The sequence below is a fragment of the Peromyscus californicus genome, unplaced genomic scaffold, assembly GCF_007827085.1.
Source record: "Peromyscus californicus insignis strain IS unplaced genomic scaffold, ASM782708v3 Scaffold_6__1_contigs__length_162567912, whole genome shotgun sequence".
In the NCBI taxonomy this organism is placed as follows: domain Eukaryota; kingdom Metazoa; phylum Chordata; class Mammalia; order Rodentia; family Cricetidae; genus Peromyscus; species Peromyscus californicus.
Window position 1 is genome coordinate 133,460,280 of NW_026294584.1, and position 20,770 is coordinate 133,481,049.

General features: G+C 45.5%; 1 protein-coding gene across 1 annotated transcript in view; it reads right to left on the reverse strand.

The window, feature by feature from the left end:
• Nucleotides 1-20,770, reverse strand: part of Cacna1c (calcium voltage-gated channel subunit alpha1 C) — a 558,454-nt gene that overhangs the window by 74,724 nt on the left and 462,960 nt on the right. Inside the window, exons 19-24 of the mRNA XM_052721999.1 lie at nt 17,723-17,855; nt 17,208-17,337; nt 15,726-15,785; nt 11,848-11,954; nt 8,835-8,922; nt 861-968 (exon numbers count right to left, since the gene is read on the reverse strand). Coding sequence (XP_052577959.1) covers nt 861-968; nt 8,835-8,922; nt 11,848-11,954; nt 15,726-15,785; nt 17,208-17,337; nt 17,723-17,855 — 626 coding nt within the window. The remainder of the gene's footprint in view (nt 1-860; nt 969-8,834; nt 8,923-11,847; nt 11,955-15,725; nt 15,786-17,207; nt 17,338-17,722; nt 17,856-20,770) is intronic.

Here is a 20,770-nt window from a genome sequence, read left to right on the forward strand (position 1 = left end):
ATGGTGCTGTTACGAGTCAGAACTGCTGTGGGCTTTAAGCCAAGGACGGACAGATGGGTACCATAGGATAAAAGTTATCTGGAAAGAAGGGCAGCTAATCGAAGGGTGGTACAACAGAGAGCACAGTTAGCTGGGAGAGGCAGAGCTGACGTCCCTCTACTCTCTTGGTCTGGAAAGCGCAAGTAGGTTGTGGTCTGAGACTACACTGCCTCTCAGTCTGATTGACAGGTTGTGGTCTGAGGTCACACTGCCTCAGTCTGATTGACAGGTTGTGGTCTGAGGTCACACTGCCTCAGTCTGATTGACAGGTTGTGGTCTGAGGTCACACTGCCTCAGTCTGATTGACAGGTTGTGGTCTGAGGTCACACTGCCTCAGTCTGATTGACAGGTTGTGATCTGAGGTCACACTGCTTCAGTCTGATTGACAGGTTGTGGTCTGAGGTCACACTGCCTCAGTCTGATTGATAGGTTGTGGTCTTAGGTCACACTGCCTCAGTCTGATTGACAGGTTGTGGTCTGAGGTCACACTGCCTCAGTCTGATTGACAGGTTGTGGTCTGAGGTCACACTGCCTCAGTCTGATTGACAGGTTGTGGTCTGAGGTCACACTGCCTCAGTCTGATTGACAGGTTGTGGTCTGAGGTCACACTGCCTCAGTCTGATTGACAGGTTGTGGTCTGAGGTCACACTGCTTCAGTCTGATTGACAGGTTGTGGTCTGAGGTCACACTGCCTCAGGTCTGATAGACTGTAGTCAGAGGTCACACTGTTCTGCACACCTGACTTAGACTGCTGCCCCCTCTTGGATCTGTTGGCTCCCTTCCCTGGGAATGCTGATGAGAGGGAAGGAGGCGGGACTTACCTTGAAGAGCTGGACCCCAATGCAGGCGAACATGAACTGCAGCAGAGTGGTGACAATTACAATGTTCCCAATGGTCCGGATGGCCACAAACACGCACTGAACCACATGCTGCAACGGGAAGAGGGAATGGGAAGCAGATAAGGTTTCAGCCTAAGCAGCCTTGAGCTAGTCCCTGGGCCCGTCCACACAGGCAGGGTAGGCAGATCCTATGCTCCAAGTGAGAGGAAACAGACTTCCAGACGCCAGACAACCTTTCCAGTCACACTGACAGAACTCATACAATGCAAAGGGCCCCTTGGACTCTGGGTGGTGACAGACGTACAAGTTCTTCCAAACTCCTGTCTGAGTGGTGAAAAGACCAAACAATGTTAACTCAAAAATGGCTTCTCCCTTGCTTTAACCCTACCTTTGAATCCTACCTAAGTGGAAGGGCACTATGTGTGCTCTGTTTGTCTGCTGAGCCAGCTAAGCAGCAAATGAGGGAAGTTCAACTGCCCCGAAGACCGCTCCTTGGGGCCGGGCCTGACTGTTGGTGGGAGAGAAAAGATTTCACAGTTTCAGATGGGAAGTTCCTTCCCACCTCTCACTTGGTGTGCACTTGTGCAAGGTCTACCCGCTCCTTCAGCGTGTCAGAGACAGCTCTGAGAGCCTCTTCAGGTACAGTCTTCCCTTTCAGGAAGACTCCGATGGAATAGGGACACCCCTCTCTGTTCTCCTTTTCCCAGCCAGGGTTTACCCCTCTCCTTGGGGTGCTGGGGAAGTGTCCCCTTCATCTGCCTTATGCTGCCCTTTTCACTCCTCACAACCGTTTTTCTCTTCCCTGTATCTCTGATGGTTAATGTTAATTATCATTTGACAGGATCTGGAATCACCTAGGAGACATCCTCCAGGCCCAACTATGAGGGATTAATTAGCTTCTGGGTGTGCCTGTGAAAGGTTATGTTGATTAGGTTAATTGAGGTGGGAAACCCTATACTAAAATTTGGGCAGTAACATTCCCTGGGCTTGGGTCCTGGTCTGCATAAAAAAAGAGGAAGCTAGCTGAACACAAGCATTCATCACCCTCCGATTTCTTATTGTCATGTGACCAGCAGCATCAAGCTTCTGCTGGTTGACTTTGCTGCCATTATGTACTGTACCCTTGAACTGTGAACTGAAGTAAATCATTTCTCCCTTGATCTACTTTAGTCAGAGTACATATTTTATCACAGTAATAAGAAAAGAAGCTAAGACACCATAGGTGCTACCATGGGAAATGCTCAACTGATCCCTCTAAACACTCCCCTTTGGGTTGTCTACTCTACTTCATAGATAGGGAACATGTGGCTAAAATGTTGACATATATGCCTGTGATTTTCCTTTCTGGCTAGAATTTCTGATCTGAGAGGAAGTCAGACTTTAAAGTTTCCCCAGGATAATGAAGTTCTCTTCTCCTAATATTTGATAGTTAAATCCTGATTATTCCAAAGACATTCATGTCACTATTTGCACCAGTGGGCTAATCCTGCCAGGACACTCATCATTTTACCACAGAGTTTAAAGCTCGGAAAGATCGATGATTACTTCTCTCCTCTGGTAGCATGTATAGCACTTTCCAGCACCATGAAAACTAGCCAGTAGGGATAAAGCTTCCAGGTCAGTTTGATTTCTCCATGTTACATGACTCAAGTATGTGGTACCTTCAACAGTAGGGTCTTAGCATTAAGCTCTGGAGGGTAACCAAGAATAATGGCAATAGCCTATAATGTTTGGGGGTTTATAGTACCCCACTGGCCAACAAGTCCAAAAGAGGTAACCTACTCCTGGTACTAGATTCTTTATTTGCTGTCCTGTGGTATCTAGTAGGAGCATTGTTCCTGCTCTTGTTATAGGGTAACTCCATTTAAACTGTTTTCATATGTATATATAATGTATCTTAGGAATCTTCTATAGTAGGTTTCCATATGACTTCTTCAAAGGCCTTTAATGTTAGTTCTCCCGTCTCCATAATCCCTCTTAGATCCTGCCAATGTCCCTGACCCATTTAATCATTCCTGTTTCCATAACACATTCTTCCAAGGCTCAGGGGGTGAACCTAGAAGAGCGGGCAGAAAGATTGTAAGAGAGGCAGTGGATGGCAGCAACAAAACTGTTTTATGAACACAACGGGGCAGTTGTACATCTTAACTCACAGAAGTTATGACAACCTGTCCAAGACCTGCAAAAGTTCAAGCCAGAAAAACTCCAGCATGGAGGAGAGAGGTTGGCACAAAGTTCCTTCCTCTAGCCGAGGAACTATTGGCAAGTGATGGCTGTTGGGAGAAGGAGAGCCCATTTACTTTAAGGGTATGACTCCTGTAAATCAGCCATGATCCAGGGGATGGCCTCATACTCAAGAGTATTTGGGCAGCCCAAATCAAGACTCATAGGTTACAAAAAACAGGAGGATATGAAGTTGGGTGGGCAGGGAGATGGGGGTGGATCTAGGAGACATAAGGGGAGCAGGGATGAATAGGATCAAAATATATTGGATGAGATTCTCAAAGAATTAATGAAAATATTATTAAAATATTTTCAATAAAAAGGTTGTAAAGCTTAAAATATAAAAAAAGAGATGACACTGGTATGACTAAATTGGCTATAATGAAAGGTTATTAAAAATTCTTAAGGTCAAAATTCAATACCCCGAGATAAAATTGATGGTTGAGTAGAATTAAAAAAAGAAAAGGCCCAGCGAACAAGGCTATTCTATTCTATCCTTTTATCAAATAAACCATTTAAAACTTAGTGATTAGATTTCATACAAATGTTAAAATACTAAGACTGTGTGTTTACCAATGGGGTAAAGCCTTCTTTAGCTGGATGGCTGCCACCTCAATAATAGGAGAAAGCTTATTAAAAATAATTACTTGAAAAAATTATTCCTACTTGGGGGACATGTTTGTTAAATAATGACAAAACTTATTTTAGTAGACAACATTTAAATCTATTTTAAAAGTTTGATCTATTATACACAATTCTATCCCCCTGCCTATGATCTTCAGTCTCCTAGCTTGGTGGGTAAGTAACCACATTGCACTAGCTGTTGAAAACTAAAGCTTTAGCCGGGCGGTGGTGGCGCACGCCTTTAATCCCAGCACTCGGGAGGCAGAGGCCGGCAGATTTCTGTGAGTTCGAGGCCAGCCTGGGCTACCAAGTGAGTTCCAGGAAAGGCGCAAAGCTACACAGAGAAACCCTGTCTGGAAAAACCAAAAAAAACAAAACAAAACAAAACAAAAAAACCTAAAGCTTTTGCTCCCTTCGCCTATGACATTCTTGTTGGCTCTGTGAAATCTAAGATCTACTTATCCTTTTGGAAAACATTTATTATTTCTTTATAAAATAATTATTAGGCGTCCCATTAAAATTAAGTTAATCAACAAACCATCTTGTCCTTTTTTTTTTTTTTTTAATTTGACCCAAGCTAGACTTATCTGGAAAGGTGAACCTCAACTGAGAAAATGCTTCCATCAGATTACTTATAATGTGGGATTAATGATTTGTGTGGGAAGGCCCAGCCCACTGGGGGCAGTGCCACTTGCAGACAGTTCTGAGTTGTATAAGAAAGCAGGCTGAGCAAGCTATGAAAAGCAAGCCAATAAGCAGCACTCCTCCATGGCCTCTGCCTCAGTTCCTGCTTTCTGGTTCCTGCCCTGACTTCCCTGTATGATGGACTACAACTGTGAGCTGAAATAAACCCAAGTTGGTTTTGGTCATTATTATAGCTAACCTTGGTTGTTAACTTGACTATATTTGGAATCAATGAAAACCCAAACAACCTGGGCATGTCTATGAAGAATTTTCTGGATTGGATTATTTGAAGTGGGAAGATCTCCCTAAATCTGGGCCACACCTTCTTGTGGCAGCCCACATAAAAGGACAAGGAAGAGGAAACTTTTGCCTTTTGTCTGCTTGCACCCTCTTTCACTGGCAAGTGCATCTATCCTGTGCTGAGGCATTCCTTTGCTGGTGACAGAACCTACTTCTTTGGGATTCCAATGAAAAACCAATAGCAGCATCACTCTAGGACTCCCTTGGGACTCCAGCATGAGACTGGGACTGCTGAGACATTCAGGCTCCTGGACTGAACAGCTACAGAATCCTTGACCTTTACATTGTAAGACAGCTATTGTTGGACCTCTTAGACCACAGAGCATAAGCCACTCTAAGAAATTCCATACACATAACTCTACCACACTGCTCCTTTAGAGAACCCTGACTAATACAGTCGTAGAGCTTATCATAGCAATAGAAAACTAAATAGGACAAACATTTTTACCAGGTACATGGGCTATTGCTGTGACCACCTGACCATGTGGTTTGCAGAAAGACTTTGAAACCTTGGACTGGAAACACCATTTAGTGCCCATAGCTTTACTAGGATGTTATAGGAGCTTGGATGACAAGAATGCTGTCAGGGATGCAGATGATAGAGAGGCCTGGCTTGTGATGTTTCAAAAGGAAGCAAAGACTAGCAGGGATGTTTGAGTGACACTTTGAATCAAGAATCTATAGTTTCGGTTAGCTGGAGCTGAAAAATCAGCTGTGTTTAACAAGAGACCAGCACCGTTAAAGTGAAACCTTTGTTTTGATGGGACAATCAATGCTGGTTATCTGGAGCTGAGAAATTAGCAGTAATTAAGAAGAGACTGGCATCACTGAGGTGAGTCTTCTGGGAGTATTTTCTCAGGGTCAGCACACAGAAGCTGTGGTCCAAAGAGGGCCAAGGCTGCATCTCAGGTTGGCAGCTGAAGGTAGTAGTGGTTTTGGAGGCATGAAGGGGTCATGGAGAGTAGCTGAGGCCTGGCACTGGGTAGAAGGGCTGGAGTCCCTGAAGAGAGGTTTGGAAAGGCCAATGGTGAAGGTATAGCTTTAGCTGCAGTGAGGACCCCAGAATACTGGAGATAACAATACCATGGGGTGACCGCCAAGGACCAGCCTAAGCCTATGAGATGAGCTGGAGCTCAGAAGATCATGAGTGAGGCCCAGATGTTAAAGCATTTAACTTTTCACACTGCTTATTTTTGATTTTGCTTTTATTTGATTGTGACTGTGCCCTGGTTCTTCCCTCTTGGAATATGAAAGTATTTAACTTAGTTTGAATTTTATAGGAGCCCACAGTTAAAAGATGGAACTTTTAAAGAAATACTGGATTTTTAGAGCCTTTGGACTTTCAAATGCTGAAAAATTTAAAGACCATGAGACTTATAAAGTGATACTGTGTTTTACATTGTGATATTGATATTAATATTAATATGATATCTTAGGGATAAATGAGAAAGGAAACTTCATGGTTTAATAGCATTATGTTTGTGTGTCAAATTAACAAGGAGCCAATTGTCCCGGGTGGTTTGTCAACTTGACATAAGCTAGAGTTATCTGGGAAGAGGAACCTCAATTGAGAAAATGCTTACATCAGATTTCTGTAGGCAAGTCTATGGGACACTTTTTTGGAATAATGACTGATGTGGAAGGGCACAGGCCACTGGAGGTGGTGCCACCCCCGTATGCATAATCCTCAGCTGAATAAGAAAGCAGGTTGAGCAAGCCACGAAGAGTAAGCCAGAAGGCAGTATTCCTCCATGGTTTCTGCTTCAGTTCCTGCATTGAGTTCCTACCCTGACTTCTCTTTATGATGGGCAACAACTGTAAGCTTAAATAAACTCTTCCTCAGGTTGCCTTTGGTCATGGTGTTCATCACAGCAAAAGAAACCCAACCAAGATGCATCTTTGTTAAAGAGAGACATAATCTGTAAAGAAAATGAAATTACAAAATTCATAGAAAAATGGTTGTATCTGGAAAGTATTATACCACATGAGGTAGCCCCAACTCAGAAGGACAAAAATTGTATGTTTTCTCTCATATGTTGGTTGTTAGCTTCAAATATTGTGTTATGTGTATTTATCCTGGAGCACTTATGGAAGTCTGGGAACTAGCAACGGTCTAGTGGATGGGGAATACACTAATGAAGAGAAGTAGATTATAGAATTAAAGTAGAGAAGGGAGATACTGGGGACAGAAAAGTTTAAGCAGGTATTGCAGTGATGGGGCTGAAGAAAGAAGGGGTTGGAGAAAGGGTGAAGCAAAATGAAGTGTGCATGAAGAAGCCACATGGGAACTATGACCTTGACACCAAAGCACACATTATAACAAAATGGGAGAGTAGAACACATATGAAAGAATGGGGTCATGGATCTTGAGAGATGGATATGAGAACAAGGAGGTTGGGAAAATCAGAGGTAGAGTGGGCTAACCAAAATTAAGGCCATACAAAGAAGTCTTATGAAATTCCACTAGTTTTATCAAAAGAGTTATGAATTCCAGCATGGAGGGGGAGTGGCTCCTGATACCTGACCCTAGCTGAGGAGCTAATGGCTCTTGATGGCTGCTGAGGGACAGGATGGAGAGTCATTTTTCTTTGAAGAGTGGGGGGGGGGCTAGCGCTTGGTAGACAGCCAACACCCCAATAGATACCCTTCTTCCACATGCCCATATGAGCAGCATTAATTGGACTTAATTTGTGAGTTGAGAAGAAGACAAGAAATTGGGAGGGAGATGGGAGATATTGGCAGCAGGTAGTGGAGAGGGGGTAGGAAAGGAGGGGGATGGATAAGGCTGAGATACATTGTACATATGTCTATAAATTTTTCAAAAGAAAACAAGTATAAATTTTTCAAAAGAAAGCAACTGGTACCACATGAAAACATGGTCTTCGCAGATGAGTGGATAATATATATGTGGTACATATACACGGTGGAATTATTTTCATCATAAAGAAAAATTAATGAAATTTGTAGGAAAATGAATAGAACCGGAGACCACTGTATTACGTAAGGTGATCCGGCACAGAAAGACAGCAACTGCACATTCTCTCATTTGGACCCTGGCTTCTAATGAAGTCTGTGTATTTAGGTGGGAGCAAATGTGGGCCATCTCCAGGAAACGAGAAAGGAGACAATGAGATGGGAAGACAGAGGCTTCAAGGAAGGGATAGCAGAAGACGTGAGGTATGAAAGTGGAAGCAGGTACTGAGGGCAGAGAGACACAACGGGGAAGCGGGCAGGAGGTGATGGGGGAGAAGTGAGAAGAGGGGAGCTGATCAATTCGAGGGAAGTAGGAGAGCTCCATAAGGAGAAAACCTGCTATGCTGTAGACCAATTCAAATAATAAGTGAATAAGTAATTAAACACCAACAAAAACATGGTATTTGAAGCACCCAGATTATGATTACTCATATTTGGATCCAAAATAAACTACCTCTTGTTCTCTTTAAGGGAAAATCTGTGGGGTTTTGTTTGTTTGTTCGTTTGTTTATTCATTGCGTTGACAAGGGTTTGGAAGACCAAACGGTATGATAGTTAACTCAAAAATGGCTCCTCCCTTGTCTTAGTCCTACCTATCTGAATGCTACCTAAGTGGAAGAGTACTGTGTGTGCCTTGTGACATCTGTCTGCTGAGCCAGGTAAGGAACAAATGAGGGAAATTCAATTGCTCTGAAGGCCAATCCCTGGAGCCAGTCCTGTGACTGCCCTGTAGATGCCTCCTAGGAGCCAGTTAGGAGAACCATTCAACACTACATGGACGCTAGAACCTGGGAAGGGAGGGCCAGCGGCTTCCTAGTATCTTGGCCCCTCTCTGTCTATATCAAGTCAGTCAACTTCTTTGCTTATGCTCTCTTGATGCAACTTCTTTGCTTATGATCTCTTGATGCATCCCAGCCTCAGTGTCTACCTTGCCAAGAATCAGGTACACAGATATGGACTCATCACCTGAGATATCTGCGGGAGGGGGCACAGCCCCTTGAATCATTTTGCTTAAGACAGTCAGTCACTCTACCATGGTTGACACTCATCTACCCGTCCTGTAGCCCATCTGTCACCTCCACTGCCACCAGCTAGAAGGAAAGCTAATGTTTACTTCATTGATGGCTGCCCACGCAGACCTTCTCACTTTACCTTTAGCCCCTTGGCCCTGTTGATGGCCCTCAGGGGCCTGAGGACCCGCAGCACTCGTAAAATCTTCACAACGTTGATTGCGCTGGACCTGGGAGAGAAACAGGGTGGGCGGTCAGTTCCCCTACCTGGGTTAGAGCAGAGAATGGTCTGGGCAGATGCTGTTCTGACTGACTGGTCCTAGATGGACACTAGATAGATAGATAGATAGATAGATAGATAGATAGATAGATAGATAGGTAGGTAGGTAGGTAGGTAGGTAGGTAGGTAGGTAGGTAGGTAGATAGATAGATAGATAGATAGATAGATAGATAGATAGATAGATAGATAGATAGATAGATAGTGTAGACTCTGTTTTGGGGACTGAGAACTTCTATCACTCACTGCTAAAAACCTGTGGCCTCTTTGTGACCCTGGAACTTTCCTGATAGTAAAGACACAGAAGGAGGAGAGGGGACAGATCAGGGTGAAGGCTTGCTTGGCATGCTTGAGGCCTTCTTTTGACCTCCAGTCCTGGTATAGAAAAGGTTGGGGTACAAAAACCAAGTCATTGGCAATAAAATATGTGAGTTAAGAGGTATCTACAGTGTCAAAAAAGACATGCATGCAGTCCCCACTGCTGTGACCTGCCACCTGAATCACTCAGGACACATTTCTTAATTTTCTGTACCCTGGTTTTTCATCTGGAAAATGGGGCAGTGGTTAGCTCCAAGGATTGTTTCAGGGATTGAAGGAGAATTTACGGACATCAGTAGTAGGGACTTGGCACATATTATAAATCTATCAAGTAAAATGGCAGTTTTCACTATCTTGCCTGCTGAAGACATCACCACGTTATATACCAAATAAATGCACATTGATGGTGAAACTTCAGACCTTGTGATTGGAGGTGGTAGACATGGGGAAGGAATCCTGGAATATTTCCAAACACAATGCCTGGGTCATTGCCCACTACAATATATAAATTCTACCATGGTTCAGGACATGCTTAGACTTCCATGAGGCAGTGGTGTGCCAGAAAAAATTTCAAAGTGGTGTCCCAAGAAACACAGAATGCCAAGGTCATGCCAGAATATCTGGGTGCCTTGGGCTACTTCCTGGTGAGGAGAGGTGACAGGTAACCCCATAAGCCCTTCATCGAGATGGCTAGATGGTGTCCATCTGTCCAACCCAAGTGGAAGTCATTAACCACACTCAGCTGTTGAACAGCATCTGAAGTGGATTCCGACCTGAGGTGCTGTCTAATTAAGTGGATTCCGACCTGAGGTGCTGTCTAATTAAGGCATCTTCTCCAGCATCTGACAAGAGGACTCAACCTTGCCTGGGAACCAAAAAGAGGGTCTGATGTGTTGGAAAGTGCTGATTTTCTTCTTCCTATGTCAAGAGGGAGCTAGTACAAGAATTCAATTTCTCTGGTTCCATGGGTCTTTATTTCAAAAGACACAAAGGAAGTTCCTCTCTGTCGCTGTTCCCACAGCATCCCTGGGAGGCAGGCAGTTTGCACCGCCTCACAAGGGAATAATTTAAAGGACAGATTTGAAAACAAAACAAAACAAGACAAAAATCAGAACAAACAAGAGGTATTGTTGGTTCAAAGTGAAACAGTGATCTTGGTAGCACTGAGGTGGGAATCTAGATGTCCAGGCTCCCAGGGAGAAATTTTAGGTAACATAATTGATGACCAAAGAAAAGGGTCTCACTTCCATGGCCCCCATATCACAACAGGGGCTAACCATGAACCAACCTTGGGAAGGGAGACCCAAGATGCCTGGAGTACAGCCTTTCTTGGCTTAGTCTCCTAATGCCCTGAACACCAAATTTTATAATAGCATTTCCTTGCCTACCTTATAGGTAGGAGTGTGTGTGTGTGTGTGTGTGTGTGTGTGTGTGTGTGTGTGTGTGTGTGTGTACACCATGGAAGAACAGATGTGTGAAAATGTTTTAAAACTCAAAAGTGTAGGATTAAAAAGCACAGCTGTTAGACTAGGTAGAAACTCAGAATCAAATTTCTTTCAAACCTGAGCAAAGTTTGCAACTTGACCTTAGAGGGACTCAAGCTAGAGAGTTTTATAACTCATACCCTGTCCTTGTGCATCTGAACCTCCAGGGGTAAGATCTAGGAAAAAGGCATTCTTTTTAACTTGCCCAGAAGGTTCCTCTGTGCAGCTAAGATTAAGAATCAGTGCTCCCCACTCTCCTCCTTCTTAATCTCTCTCTTCCCCTTCTCTCTCTATAACAGAAGTGCATACACCTCCCCCCGCCCCCCCCCCCCCCCGTGTGTGTGTGTGTGTGTGTGTGTGTGTGTGTGTGTGTGTGTGTGTGTGTGTGTGTATGGGCTTTGACTGAAGACGGAAGTGGGAATCAGAGAAAGAGGCTGAGCTAGGTCAGGGTAGGTCAGAGCAATGGCAGGTTTTGTCAGCTCTAGGGCAGCCCCAGGCCTTATTCACAGTGAAAGAGACTCAGGGAGAGGAAGGTACCGCAGATGTCTGTTTGTTTATAATGGGGCCTGAACCTGCCATGACAAAAATCTAGACATTTAAACAAATTCTTGTGGATCAATACACCCCAGGTATCAGACCATGAAAGATATAGACATAAGAAATTAAGTAGGACCTGGTGGTGCAGGTCTATAATCCTTGCTACTCAGGAGGCTAGAGCAGGGAAAGTCATAAGTTCAAGGTCAGCCTGGGTAAACTTAGTGTGATCTATGCCAAATAAAAAGTAAAAAGAGTGGTAGCTGTTGTTTAGTGGTGGAGCACTTGCCTAGCAAGTTAGGTCCTGTGTTCAATCTCAAGTACCACAAGGAAAGAAGGGAAGAGGAGGAAGAAGAGGAGGAGGAAGGGGAGGAGGGGGAGGAGATAGAATCAAAACAAACATTGTGTGCTCTTTGAGGCTCCACCCCATTCCAATCATAGTCACACTGTGAGAGTCCAGCAAGGAGGCCCTCCGGGGCTTGGCAAACTTCTTTGACACCCACTCCTAGCTGCTTGCCCACATCTTGGGTTGAGGGACTCACTGGATGCCAAAGGAGATGAGGGACACGCTAACCACCAGCAGGTCCAAGATATTGAAGTAGTTTCGGCAGAACGAGCCCTTGTGCAGGAAAGCCCCATAAGCAGTCATCTGTAGGAAGGGAGAGAGCATGAGTGAGTGAGCTGCCCAGATGCCACGCTTCCTGCCTACAGCATCAGCATCCCCGGGGAAGAGCCCAAGCACTGCACAGGGACAGCAGAAAGAATCAAAGGTGACGCAGTGCCAGGAAACTCCTCCACCATTCATTCCACTCCCGAGGAACTTCCCCAGTTCAGGACATTAAGTAGTTCTGACAAACCCAAACCCTTTCCGATCGGCACCATGACACCTCCCTAACACTCCACTGTCCTTCATCCCCAGGCCAACATGGCTTCACCCTGCAGGGTCCTTTGCTGCTTCTGTCTAGGTTATGTTCCCACTGTGTGCAGGCCTCCTAACTTCCTTTCCACATCTCACCCTCTGAGCCAGCTGAGACACTAGGCATCAATGGAAGAATGAGACATGCCCAGATGGGTGTCCAGCTATCCAGATTTGTCCAGGATTTAATTGGATTCACCATAAAAAAAATCCCATACTCTAGAAAATCTCTGTGGTACCAATAGCTATAGTTAGCCTCTCTCTACACATTGGTCTTGGTAGTGCTTAGGATCTCTGTCAAATGTATAAGCTCAATGCTACTGTCTGGCTTCTGGACTATATATGGAGTCTTTTAAAGAGTAGGAACTATGTTCAGAGGGGCAAGGTGGTACAGTGGTATAAAATACAGGTTCTGAAGCCAGATGACCTGGATTCAAAGCCCAACTCTACTATATTTCATGTGCCTCATAAGAAAAAATAACTTTTCTGTGACTCATTTTCTTCATCTGCATCTTAGGATAATGGTAACACTTGCCCCATGGGTTATGAATATCCATGGAGTAATTATACATACAGTACTTAGGACATGTTTCTGCACATGACAAGCTTCACCTAGGTGTTCTCTTTCACTATAACTTGGATTTGAAATCTATACTCTTCCCGTACAAGAGAAGTTGTGTGAGTGATATTTCATGTTTTTGCATGGGTCAGGCAGTAAAACAAAGGGAACAGTCTCTGAAAATGTTCAGAACGAGAACATGTAAGCTCATGATTGTTGTTTTAGGGTCTCACTAACATTGTCTCCCGAGCTGACGATGCTTGTAAGAAACTGTACCCTGTACACTCCCACTTTGCTGACTGAGGTAAAGGCTCACAGAGACCCAGGAGGAACCTGTATAGAGCTACAGGCCATGAAGCATTTGCCCAAGAAAAAATTTGGAACGGATGGTTGAGAGACCAAGAGCAGTTTCCTGGTCATCTGGAGCCCAGTTTTTCTCTTTGGAATCAGAGCATGTCCAGGGTGGTACACCAAAAGACCAATACAAAAGCCAACATGGGAAAATTGGCAAAAATAGCTCTTGTGACCTAATTCTTTCCATTTATCTCCAGCAGCAGGAGATCACAGGGGACTTGGGAATCTGTGTTCTGCAGCAGTTTTTAGAAGTGCAGAGATTATATAAAGGGTTCTGGGGTAATATGGCTACAGATCCCTCCCAAAGACTACAATCTGGAGGGCTCACTGTCCTACGTCTCTGTGAAGACCTGGACCCCAGACAGTAGAGTTAAGTGGCTGCCACAGTTCATATTCACCAGAAAGTTTTGGACAGGGGGACAATGTGGCTCATAGCACAACTTCTGTCTCTTGACTTTGGGCTTGTTTTGTCTGGGACCCTAGAAGTAGAAGAGCCCTTTAGAATGCATGAGAATGTTGGGTGGGAGCAATGGACATGTGCCCAGGTAAGATCAGAGTAAGAACAGGGTGAGAAAGGGTAAGTAGATCTTGGAAGAGAGAACATTTATTTGAAGTCTATGTGCATTCAAGGCGCCAGAAAAAGCCAGGTCCAGATACCTGTGCAAGTGACCTTCTTCTACCCTGTGTTACTGATTGTCATTCACCTGGCCCCTGCTTCCTGAAAACTTAAAGCCATTTCCCAGGAAAGGCCTGGGCCTAATCATCTATATACTGAGGAAGGACTGGAACGAGACAAAAACTTCCAAGTTCTTTGGGCTGTGGGTGAAGTTGTCTCCTACCATCCAACCCAGACCAAGGTGTACCTCTAGGGACAAGTCACCCCGTCACTTCTGTCACTTCCCTGGCCGGTTCTGACTCTACTTTCTTTCTCTTCTACAGAACAGCCCTTTCCATGATTTGGACTAACTGATATGCTCCTACCTGTCCTGTTCTTTTAAAGACAAATGGCCCCAGACCCTTCAACAGTTCCTTAGGGCAAATGATGCTCTGGGCACTGTCACAATCAGTGCCGTGGCATGATACAGGGCCTCCCAACTGGGAGGTGTGGGAAGTGGGCTGAGAATGCAGGCAGGAGTATTCAGAAGCACAGTGAGCGGAAAAGAGACTGGAAGCCAAAGGAAGAAGTGGGGGAGGGCTTGCCATGGCAATGCTTGCAGAGATTCTCACTTCCGCTTGCATGGCAATCTTAAGGAGAAAGCACCATTGAAATCCTCAAGTGAAGCTCGGCATGGGGTCCTGAGAACTGGGTCTCAGAGATTTTCCTGTCCTGGGAAAGATCTGCCAGCACCTGCATGCGACCTCGAGTCTAGGGTGCAGCAGCAAAGGGGCTCACCATGGAAAGGGAGTCCTTTCCAGGAGGAATCTGAATGTCGGCTCTGGGTACCCACTTCCAGGAATCTGTCCCCCGTCTACTCTCTCTGAGCAGGAAAGAAAAACCTGAGCCACACAGGTGGTGAGCAAGGGAAGCTAAGGGTCAGTACCACTGAGCCTCTGAGATATAAGGACATCCTGGTAGGCACACAGATACTGCCCAACTCAAGTCGTATCTGGATGACTCAGAAACGCCAAGCCCACTAAACGGCTGGCCATGATCTGAGGGTTTCGTCAGGAAAAGAAAGGTCTGTAGCTGGCACTGGTGCACACTCAGAGTGGACAGCAGCTTGTATCTACCCCAAGGATGAGCTAAAAGAGAGGCCTGAGATTTTTGGGAGAGGGTGTCCCAGGCAAGGGTCCCAGGAAGATGCTTAAGCTGAAGTCTGTGCTTAGAGACTATGGCTCATCTGTTCTCTCCAAGAGTAAACCCTCCCCCTTGCTCAGAGGAAGCCAATATTACCCAAGGTCCTACAGCTCAGACAGACCACCAAGGCCATGCCTTGTTTAACAGGTGCAGACGTAAAAGTAACGCCCTGTAAAAAGACCTCTCTCATCTGAGCTGCAGGTTACCAGGGGGCTAGAGCAACCGGTTACCAAGGGGTTATACGACTCAGCCGCGATGTTGGTTCCCAATCCTGCTTCAGGTCCATCATTACTATTACACGGCCCCAACTTCTGCTAGGCCCTCATGTTCGCCTTGGTACTGAGGAAGGTGTTGATGACAAGTCTCCCAAGAGAGGGGCCAAAGTGACTCCTTCCTGCTCCAGAGGTTTGGCCTTTCTAGAGCCTGTGTGGCATGTCCTCTATGCAGGAGGAGGGAGGGAGAGAGAATTTCAAGTAGGGCTCAGCCCCCGACTGGCTGGAGAAGGTACGTGCGAACGTGTGTACTGAGCACCGCTGACAGGCAGCATGCGCAGTCAGTGACGGGACAGCACCCAGGGTGACACAGCCAGGGCGTGACTTGTCTAGGCCTAGAACTGCTGCTAAGGGAGCAAAAGGGAGCAGTGTGGTAGAGTAGATTTCTCCTGGCATCTGAGCTGGGGGCGAAGTGACAGCATGAAGTGAGGACACCAGAGTCAGAGAGTGAAGGGAACAGAAGAGTCACCAGACAGAGCAGAGACACAGAGAGACGGAGACACATGGCTCAGGGGCATTACCTTAAGGATAATTTCTAATGTAAAGATACTAGTGAAGACATAGTCTGCATTGCCTAGGATCTGAAAAATAAGCAGAATTGGATTAGTGGCTCTGAGAGGGCACCCACCACCACCAGGAGCATGTGTTAGCAACAAGACAGACAGCAGCAGAGAGCTGGGACTGGCGGACGGAGGAAGGAAGAGAGAGGGAGATGGGGCTTTACCTTCAGAGCAATTTCAATGGTGAAAATGGTAGTGAAAACAATGTCAAAATAAAACAGAATCTGCAAAACAAAAACAAACAGGATGGGGAGGGGGGGCAGGACACAAGCAGGAAAGGGGAGAGGTCAGTGGATGTTCACCAGAAAAGGAAAAGCACTTCAAAACAAGGTGCATCCCCTGCACACCACCAGAGCCTTTCCACGTGGAGACAGGCGAGGAGACAGACAGGAAAGACTTCCCAACATGAGTTCCCACTCAGGGCTAGCGCAGGTGGCTCTGGCTCGGGATGGCGTCTGCAGGCAGGTAGGGGGAGCTTCCAGGGCAGGCCTCAACAGGATCCAGGCCTCAACAGCACCTGTCTGGATGCTTCTGTCATCCACCCAATTTACTTATAAACCCAGAGCAGACCATGGGCTGTTGGTCAAGAGAGCAGAGAATGGGTTGGTTTTTGCAGGGCCACTCGAATGCTCCGCTCTCACGTGGCTGTGGCATCCCATGTCAGAAGAGGACATTTACACTGCTGTCATGGCCTTGGGCCCTAGGAAGGAGGTCCTCCAGGTCAGCCCAGGCTGAAGACAGGCTATAGCACTGATATTTGATTTCATCTTGGGAGATGGACCAGGTCTGAGGCTACTCCTGCTGACTCAGCAAGACAGCCTGGAGCGGGCAGAATCCCAGAGCTGAGAACTTCGTTTATAGACATGGCTTTAGAGAGTGGCTCTTTTCTCCATGCCTGTGTGGCTGAGATTTAATAAAGCTTTGGGATTTTGAAGCAAATTCTTATTTTATATTTAATATATAGCAATTCTTATTTTAGTATTTCATGTTGATCACTAGAGCCTTGGATAGCTCCAAACAGATTTACTCTTGAAGCCTATCACAGTCCTTATTTTTCTTATAAGGTTAGCCTTACCATTGGCACCTAATTGCCAATGCTCCTTCTTAGTCAGAGGGAATGGGAGCAGGGCATGAAACCAGTGGCCACATTGTTGACTTACAGGCAACTTGAGCTTCCTGGGGAACATCCACAGGCAACAAGATGCCTGACCACTGTCCATTATCAACTAGCCAGATGCATTGGGTACATGCTCACTTGCTCAGTGAAAACTCCCAGGCTGGGGTTTCTATCAAAGTCCTAATCTCTTAAAGGACTCTTTGCTGTATACGGATTCTGAGGTTCAGAACAGGCCTCCTAACTGAGCAATGAAGTCAGCAGCAGAAGCCGTGGGCCCGTTCCACTCTCAGAAGGACAGGGTACAGAGAACAAAACAGAGTGCATACATGGTTCCTGAAGGAGGTGTGCTGGACGGGGTCCTCAGCAGCCAGCGAGATGCTGCTGAGCAGAATGAAGAAGAGGATCAGGTTGGTGAAGATGGTGTCATTGACGATGCGGTGGCACTGGAGGCGGAACCTGTGTGCGAAGGAGGGAGAGGAAAGAGATGTCACGAAAGGTGGGGCACTAGCTGAGCCTCAGGAGCCTGTCTCTGGGTCCTTCTAATACACAGACAGGACAATTTCAGTACTGCTGAGCCCCAGTGTCTTAAGGTAAACGGACTTAGTGAAGTATCAGAGGTAGTAACCACGGGCTGACACACATGAATTCACACATGAAATCCCGGGGGAGGAAGTAATCGCAGACCAACTGATTAGCAACCCAGGACTCTCCTAATTTGGTGTCTCCACATAAGTCATGGGGAGCTGGAAGGACCTAGGCTTCTCCTGTAGGTTGGATACAGTCTTGTGCTAGGTTCGGATCCAGGAGGAAGCAGTTTCCTTTCCTCGTCATTCTTACACACCTGTTGTTTGGGCTGAAGATGAAAAACGCACTGGCTTCTGGCATGGGCACTGCCTTTTCCTTAAGGTGCAGTTCAGACAGGGGCCGGGGGCGTGGCCCCACAGGCATCTCAGGCTCCTCCTCATCCTCTTCGCCTGTAAGAAAGAGCAAAAGCTCCATTCTCACCTGTGCCTCCTTCCAGACACATCTTACTGCAGGATCAAGACATCACTGGTGCCTCTGAGCAGTAGAATGCTAATCCAGGCAGATGTTCTGCCCTGCCCCATGAGGCTATCAGAGGCTTTGCTGGAAGTATATAGTACTAGGGGCCATAAGTAGGATCAACAGTATGTTCTAGTTTGTCTAAACTGTTCTGGTTTTCAAACTAAAAATCCCATATGCTGGAAAATCCCCTAGTACTGAAAAAAAAAGATGATTGGTTGCCTTGGTTGAAAGGTGCTAGAGTGCAGGCTGGGATGAAGCCCGGGCACTGCCCAGTGTCACCCATTCATCTTAGATGCAGGTGAAAAGAGGGATGGCTCAGGTGACTTGTGGAATCCCTCCGGCCAAGTCTATTCTTGAAACTCCATTGATCAAATGAGGGAACTTATTATTGTTTGGTATCCAAATTTACATGGCCACAAACTGCCTTCTAAATATTGATCTTTATGCCAATAGACAAATGCTACTTTTAGCTGTAATCAGAGAATCTTCTGGTCGCAATGGGTGGTAGTATGCATAGAGGCTCATGGTTGTCATTGGTGCCGAGAATAATTGACAGTTGCATGCTTAGTCTTAAATAGGACCTTTATATCTAAGACTCAGGGAACATGATAAAAGAATGGATAGAAGGAATATGTGAGCCTGAAGGTAGGAATAAGGGCTGCAAAACACTGTCTTCTGGGTATGACAGCCATTGCAGGTATGATCCCACAGCAGCTGAGGTTGCCTCTACTGGGCTATCATTAGTCAATCACGGATGGGAAGAAGAGACTCATGGGGCCCTACTTCTCTATGCTGAATTATTGGCTTCATTGGCTTCTGGGGGAGGGGCAGTCATTGCCATCAGCTGAATATCCATGGAAGAGCCCCACCAATGGATAGTTCCAATACCACACTCACACAGACAGCTCTGATTAAACTCAGTGTGTCACAGAACCACACAAAAAGACACGAATGTAGGGAAGGGGGTATGTACGGCAGGGGTGTAAGGGAGATGGGAGAGGTGGGGGTGGCAATCAGAGTAACCGGAATGCTCTATATGTTATAAAGATATAAAACTGTCAAAGAGCTAATTTAATTAAAATTCATTTTAAAAAAACTGAACAAATTATACTTCAAAATCCCTGTATGTTCCTATGATTTCCCAGAAAACGAGGCAGGGATAGCAGAGCTCACGCAATGACAAGAGGCCTTTGATCCTGATGTTGGACAATGACATCAAGTGAAGGGCTTCCTTTGCTCTTCTGGCCAGTGGCCAGAGCTTAGGGAAATTAAAGTCGGACAGTTCCTCCTTAGCTTGCCTCACAGCATCTATGGGGGAAGGTACTTCTGGTCAAATGTTCTTGGAAATGCACAGCCTGGGAAAGGTGGTTTGCAATGGCTGTCATATCCAGAAATACCCCAGAAAATGCCTTCATCTAAATCATGAGTCTGTTGCTTTCTGAATAATTCTTCCATTGAGTCTCCCAGTGCTCAACTTCTCCTCCGATGGAATAATAGTAATAGTACACAGGTATTTCAGAACTCTGTCTGGCATGTAGCTGAAGTTACGGAAGTGGCAGCTCTCACACTACCATCTCCACCCATAGGACAGATGCAGAGCAAATGAAATTAGTGTTCAACATCTTTCTCAGTCTCATCCTGCCTGCTCTGAATTTCTAACAAACCATCTGTTCAAATCCAATCATTTCCTGGCCAGTGACTTCAGTGAGTTGTCTAGTATTCTCCAAAAGTCATGCTCACCTAGAATTCCAGAGTGTGACCTTAGAAACAGGGTCTTTGCAGATGTAATTAGTTATACTGGACTATACTGGGCCGTACATCTAACAATAGTTGTTCTTACAAGAAGGTCTAAAGGCACACACAGGTTAGAAGGCCATGTGAATGAAGACAGAGGCAGAGATTAGCATGGTAGGTCTACAAGCTGAGCATTTCTGGCTACCAAAAGGAATTAGGAAGAGGCAAGCAAGGATTCTTTCCTTGCAGAAGGAAAACGGCTCTGCTAACATTTTGATGTCAGACATATGCAAAAGTGTGACAGAATCAACTTGGTTTATTTAAGGCCCCCGATGTGTGGTTATGTCTCAGGTTCCAGGAAGCTATAATACTACACGTGCTTTGGCCTAGGCTAAGGCCCTCCTTCTTTAGCTCCCCTCATTGCCCTCTCTGCAGAGCTGAAGTCAGCTCTGCAGAGACATGAATATGAGACTTGGAGGGGAGAGGGAGAGGGGACTCATTGGGGTAGGAGGGAAACAGGAGAGGGTAGGTAGGGAGATGAGAGTAACCAGAATGCATTATATATGTTATGAAACTATCAAGGAATAAATTTTATAAGAATATTCCTTTAAAAAGAACAAATTATACTTAAAATTAAAAACTAAAACAAAGCCCAAACACCTGCCAGCACTCATGAGGTATAGGCAGGTAGCTCTCCATGTGAGTTTGAGGCCAGTCTGGTTTATACACTAAATTTCAGGCCAGCCGAAATTCTAACCAACTGAACAAACAAACAAACAAACAAACAAAACTCAAAACCAACCAACCAAACAAACAAACAAACAAAAACACCCACCCCTATTTTCCCATTGGATCCCCAGAAAACATATGCTGCAGAGGGTAGTGTTGTGGAATATTATTTTAAGATGTGTTACATTTGTTTATGTTGTGGAACATTTTTTTTTTTAATGATGCAAAGATATGTTGCATTCTTTTATGTTGCATTTGTTTAACTCTGTGAAGTTGTGTTACTTTGCTTATCTAAAACACACGGCTGGTCGAATAAAGAGCTGAACAGCCAATAGCAAGGCAGGAGAAAGGAAAGGCAGGGCTGGATGGCAGAGAGGATAAA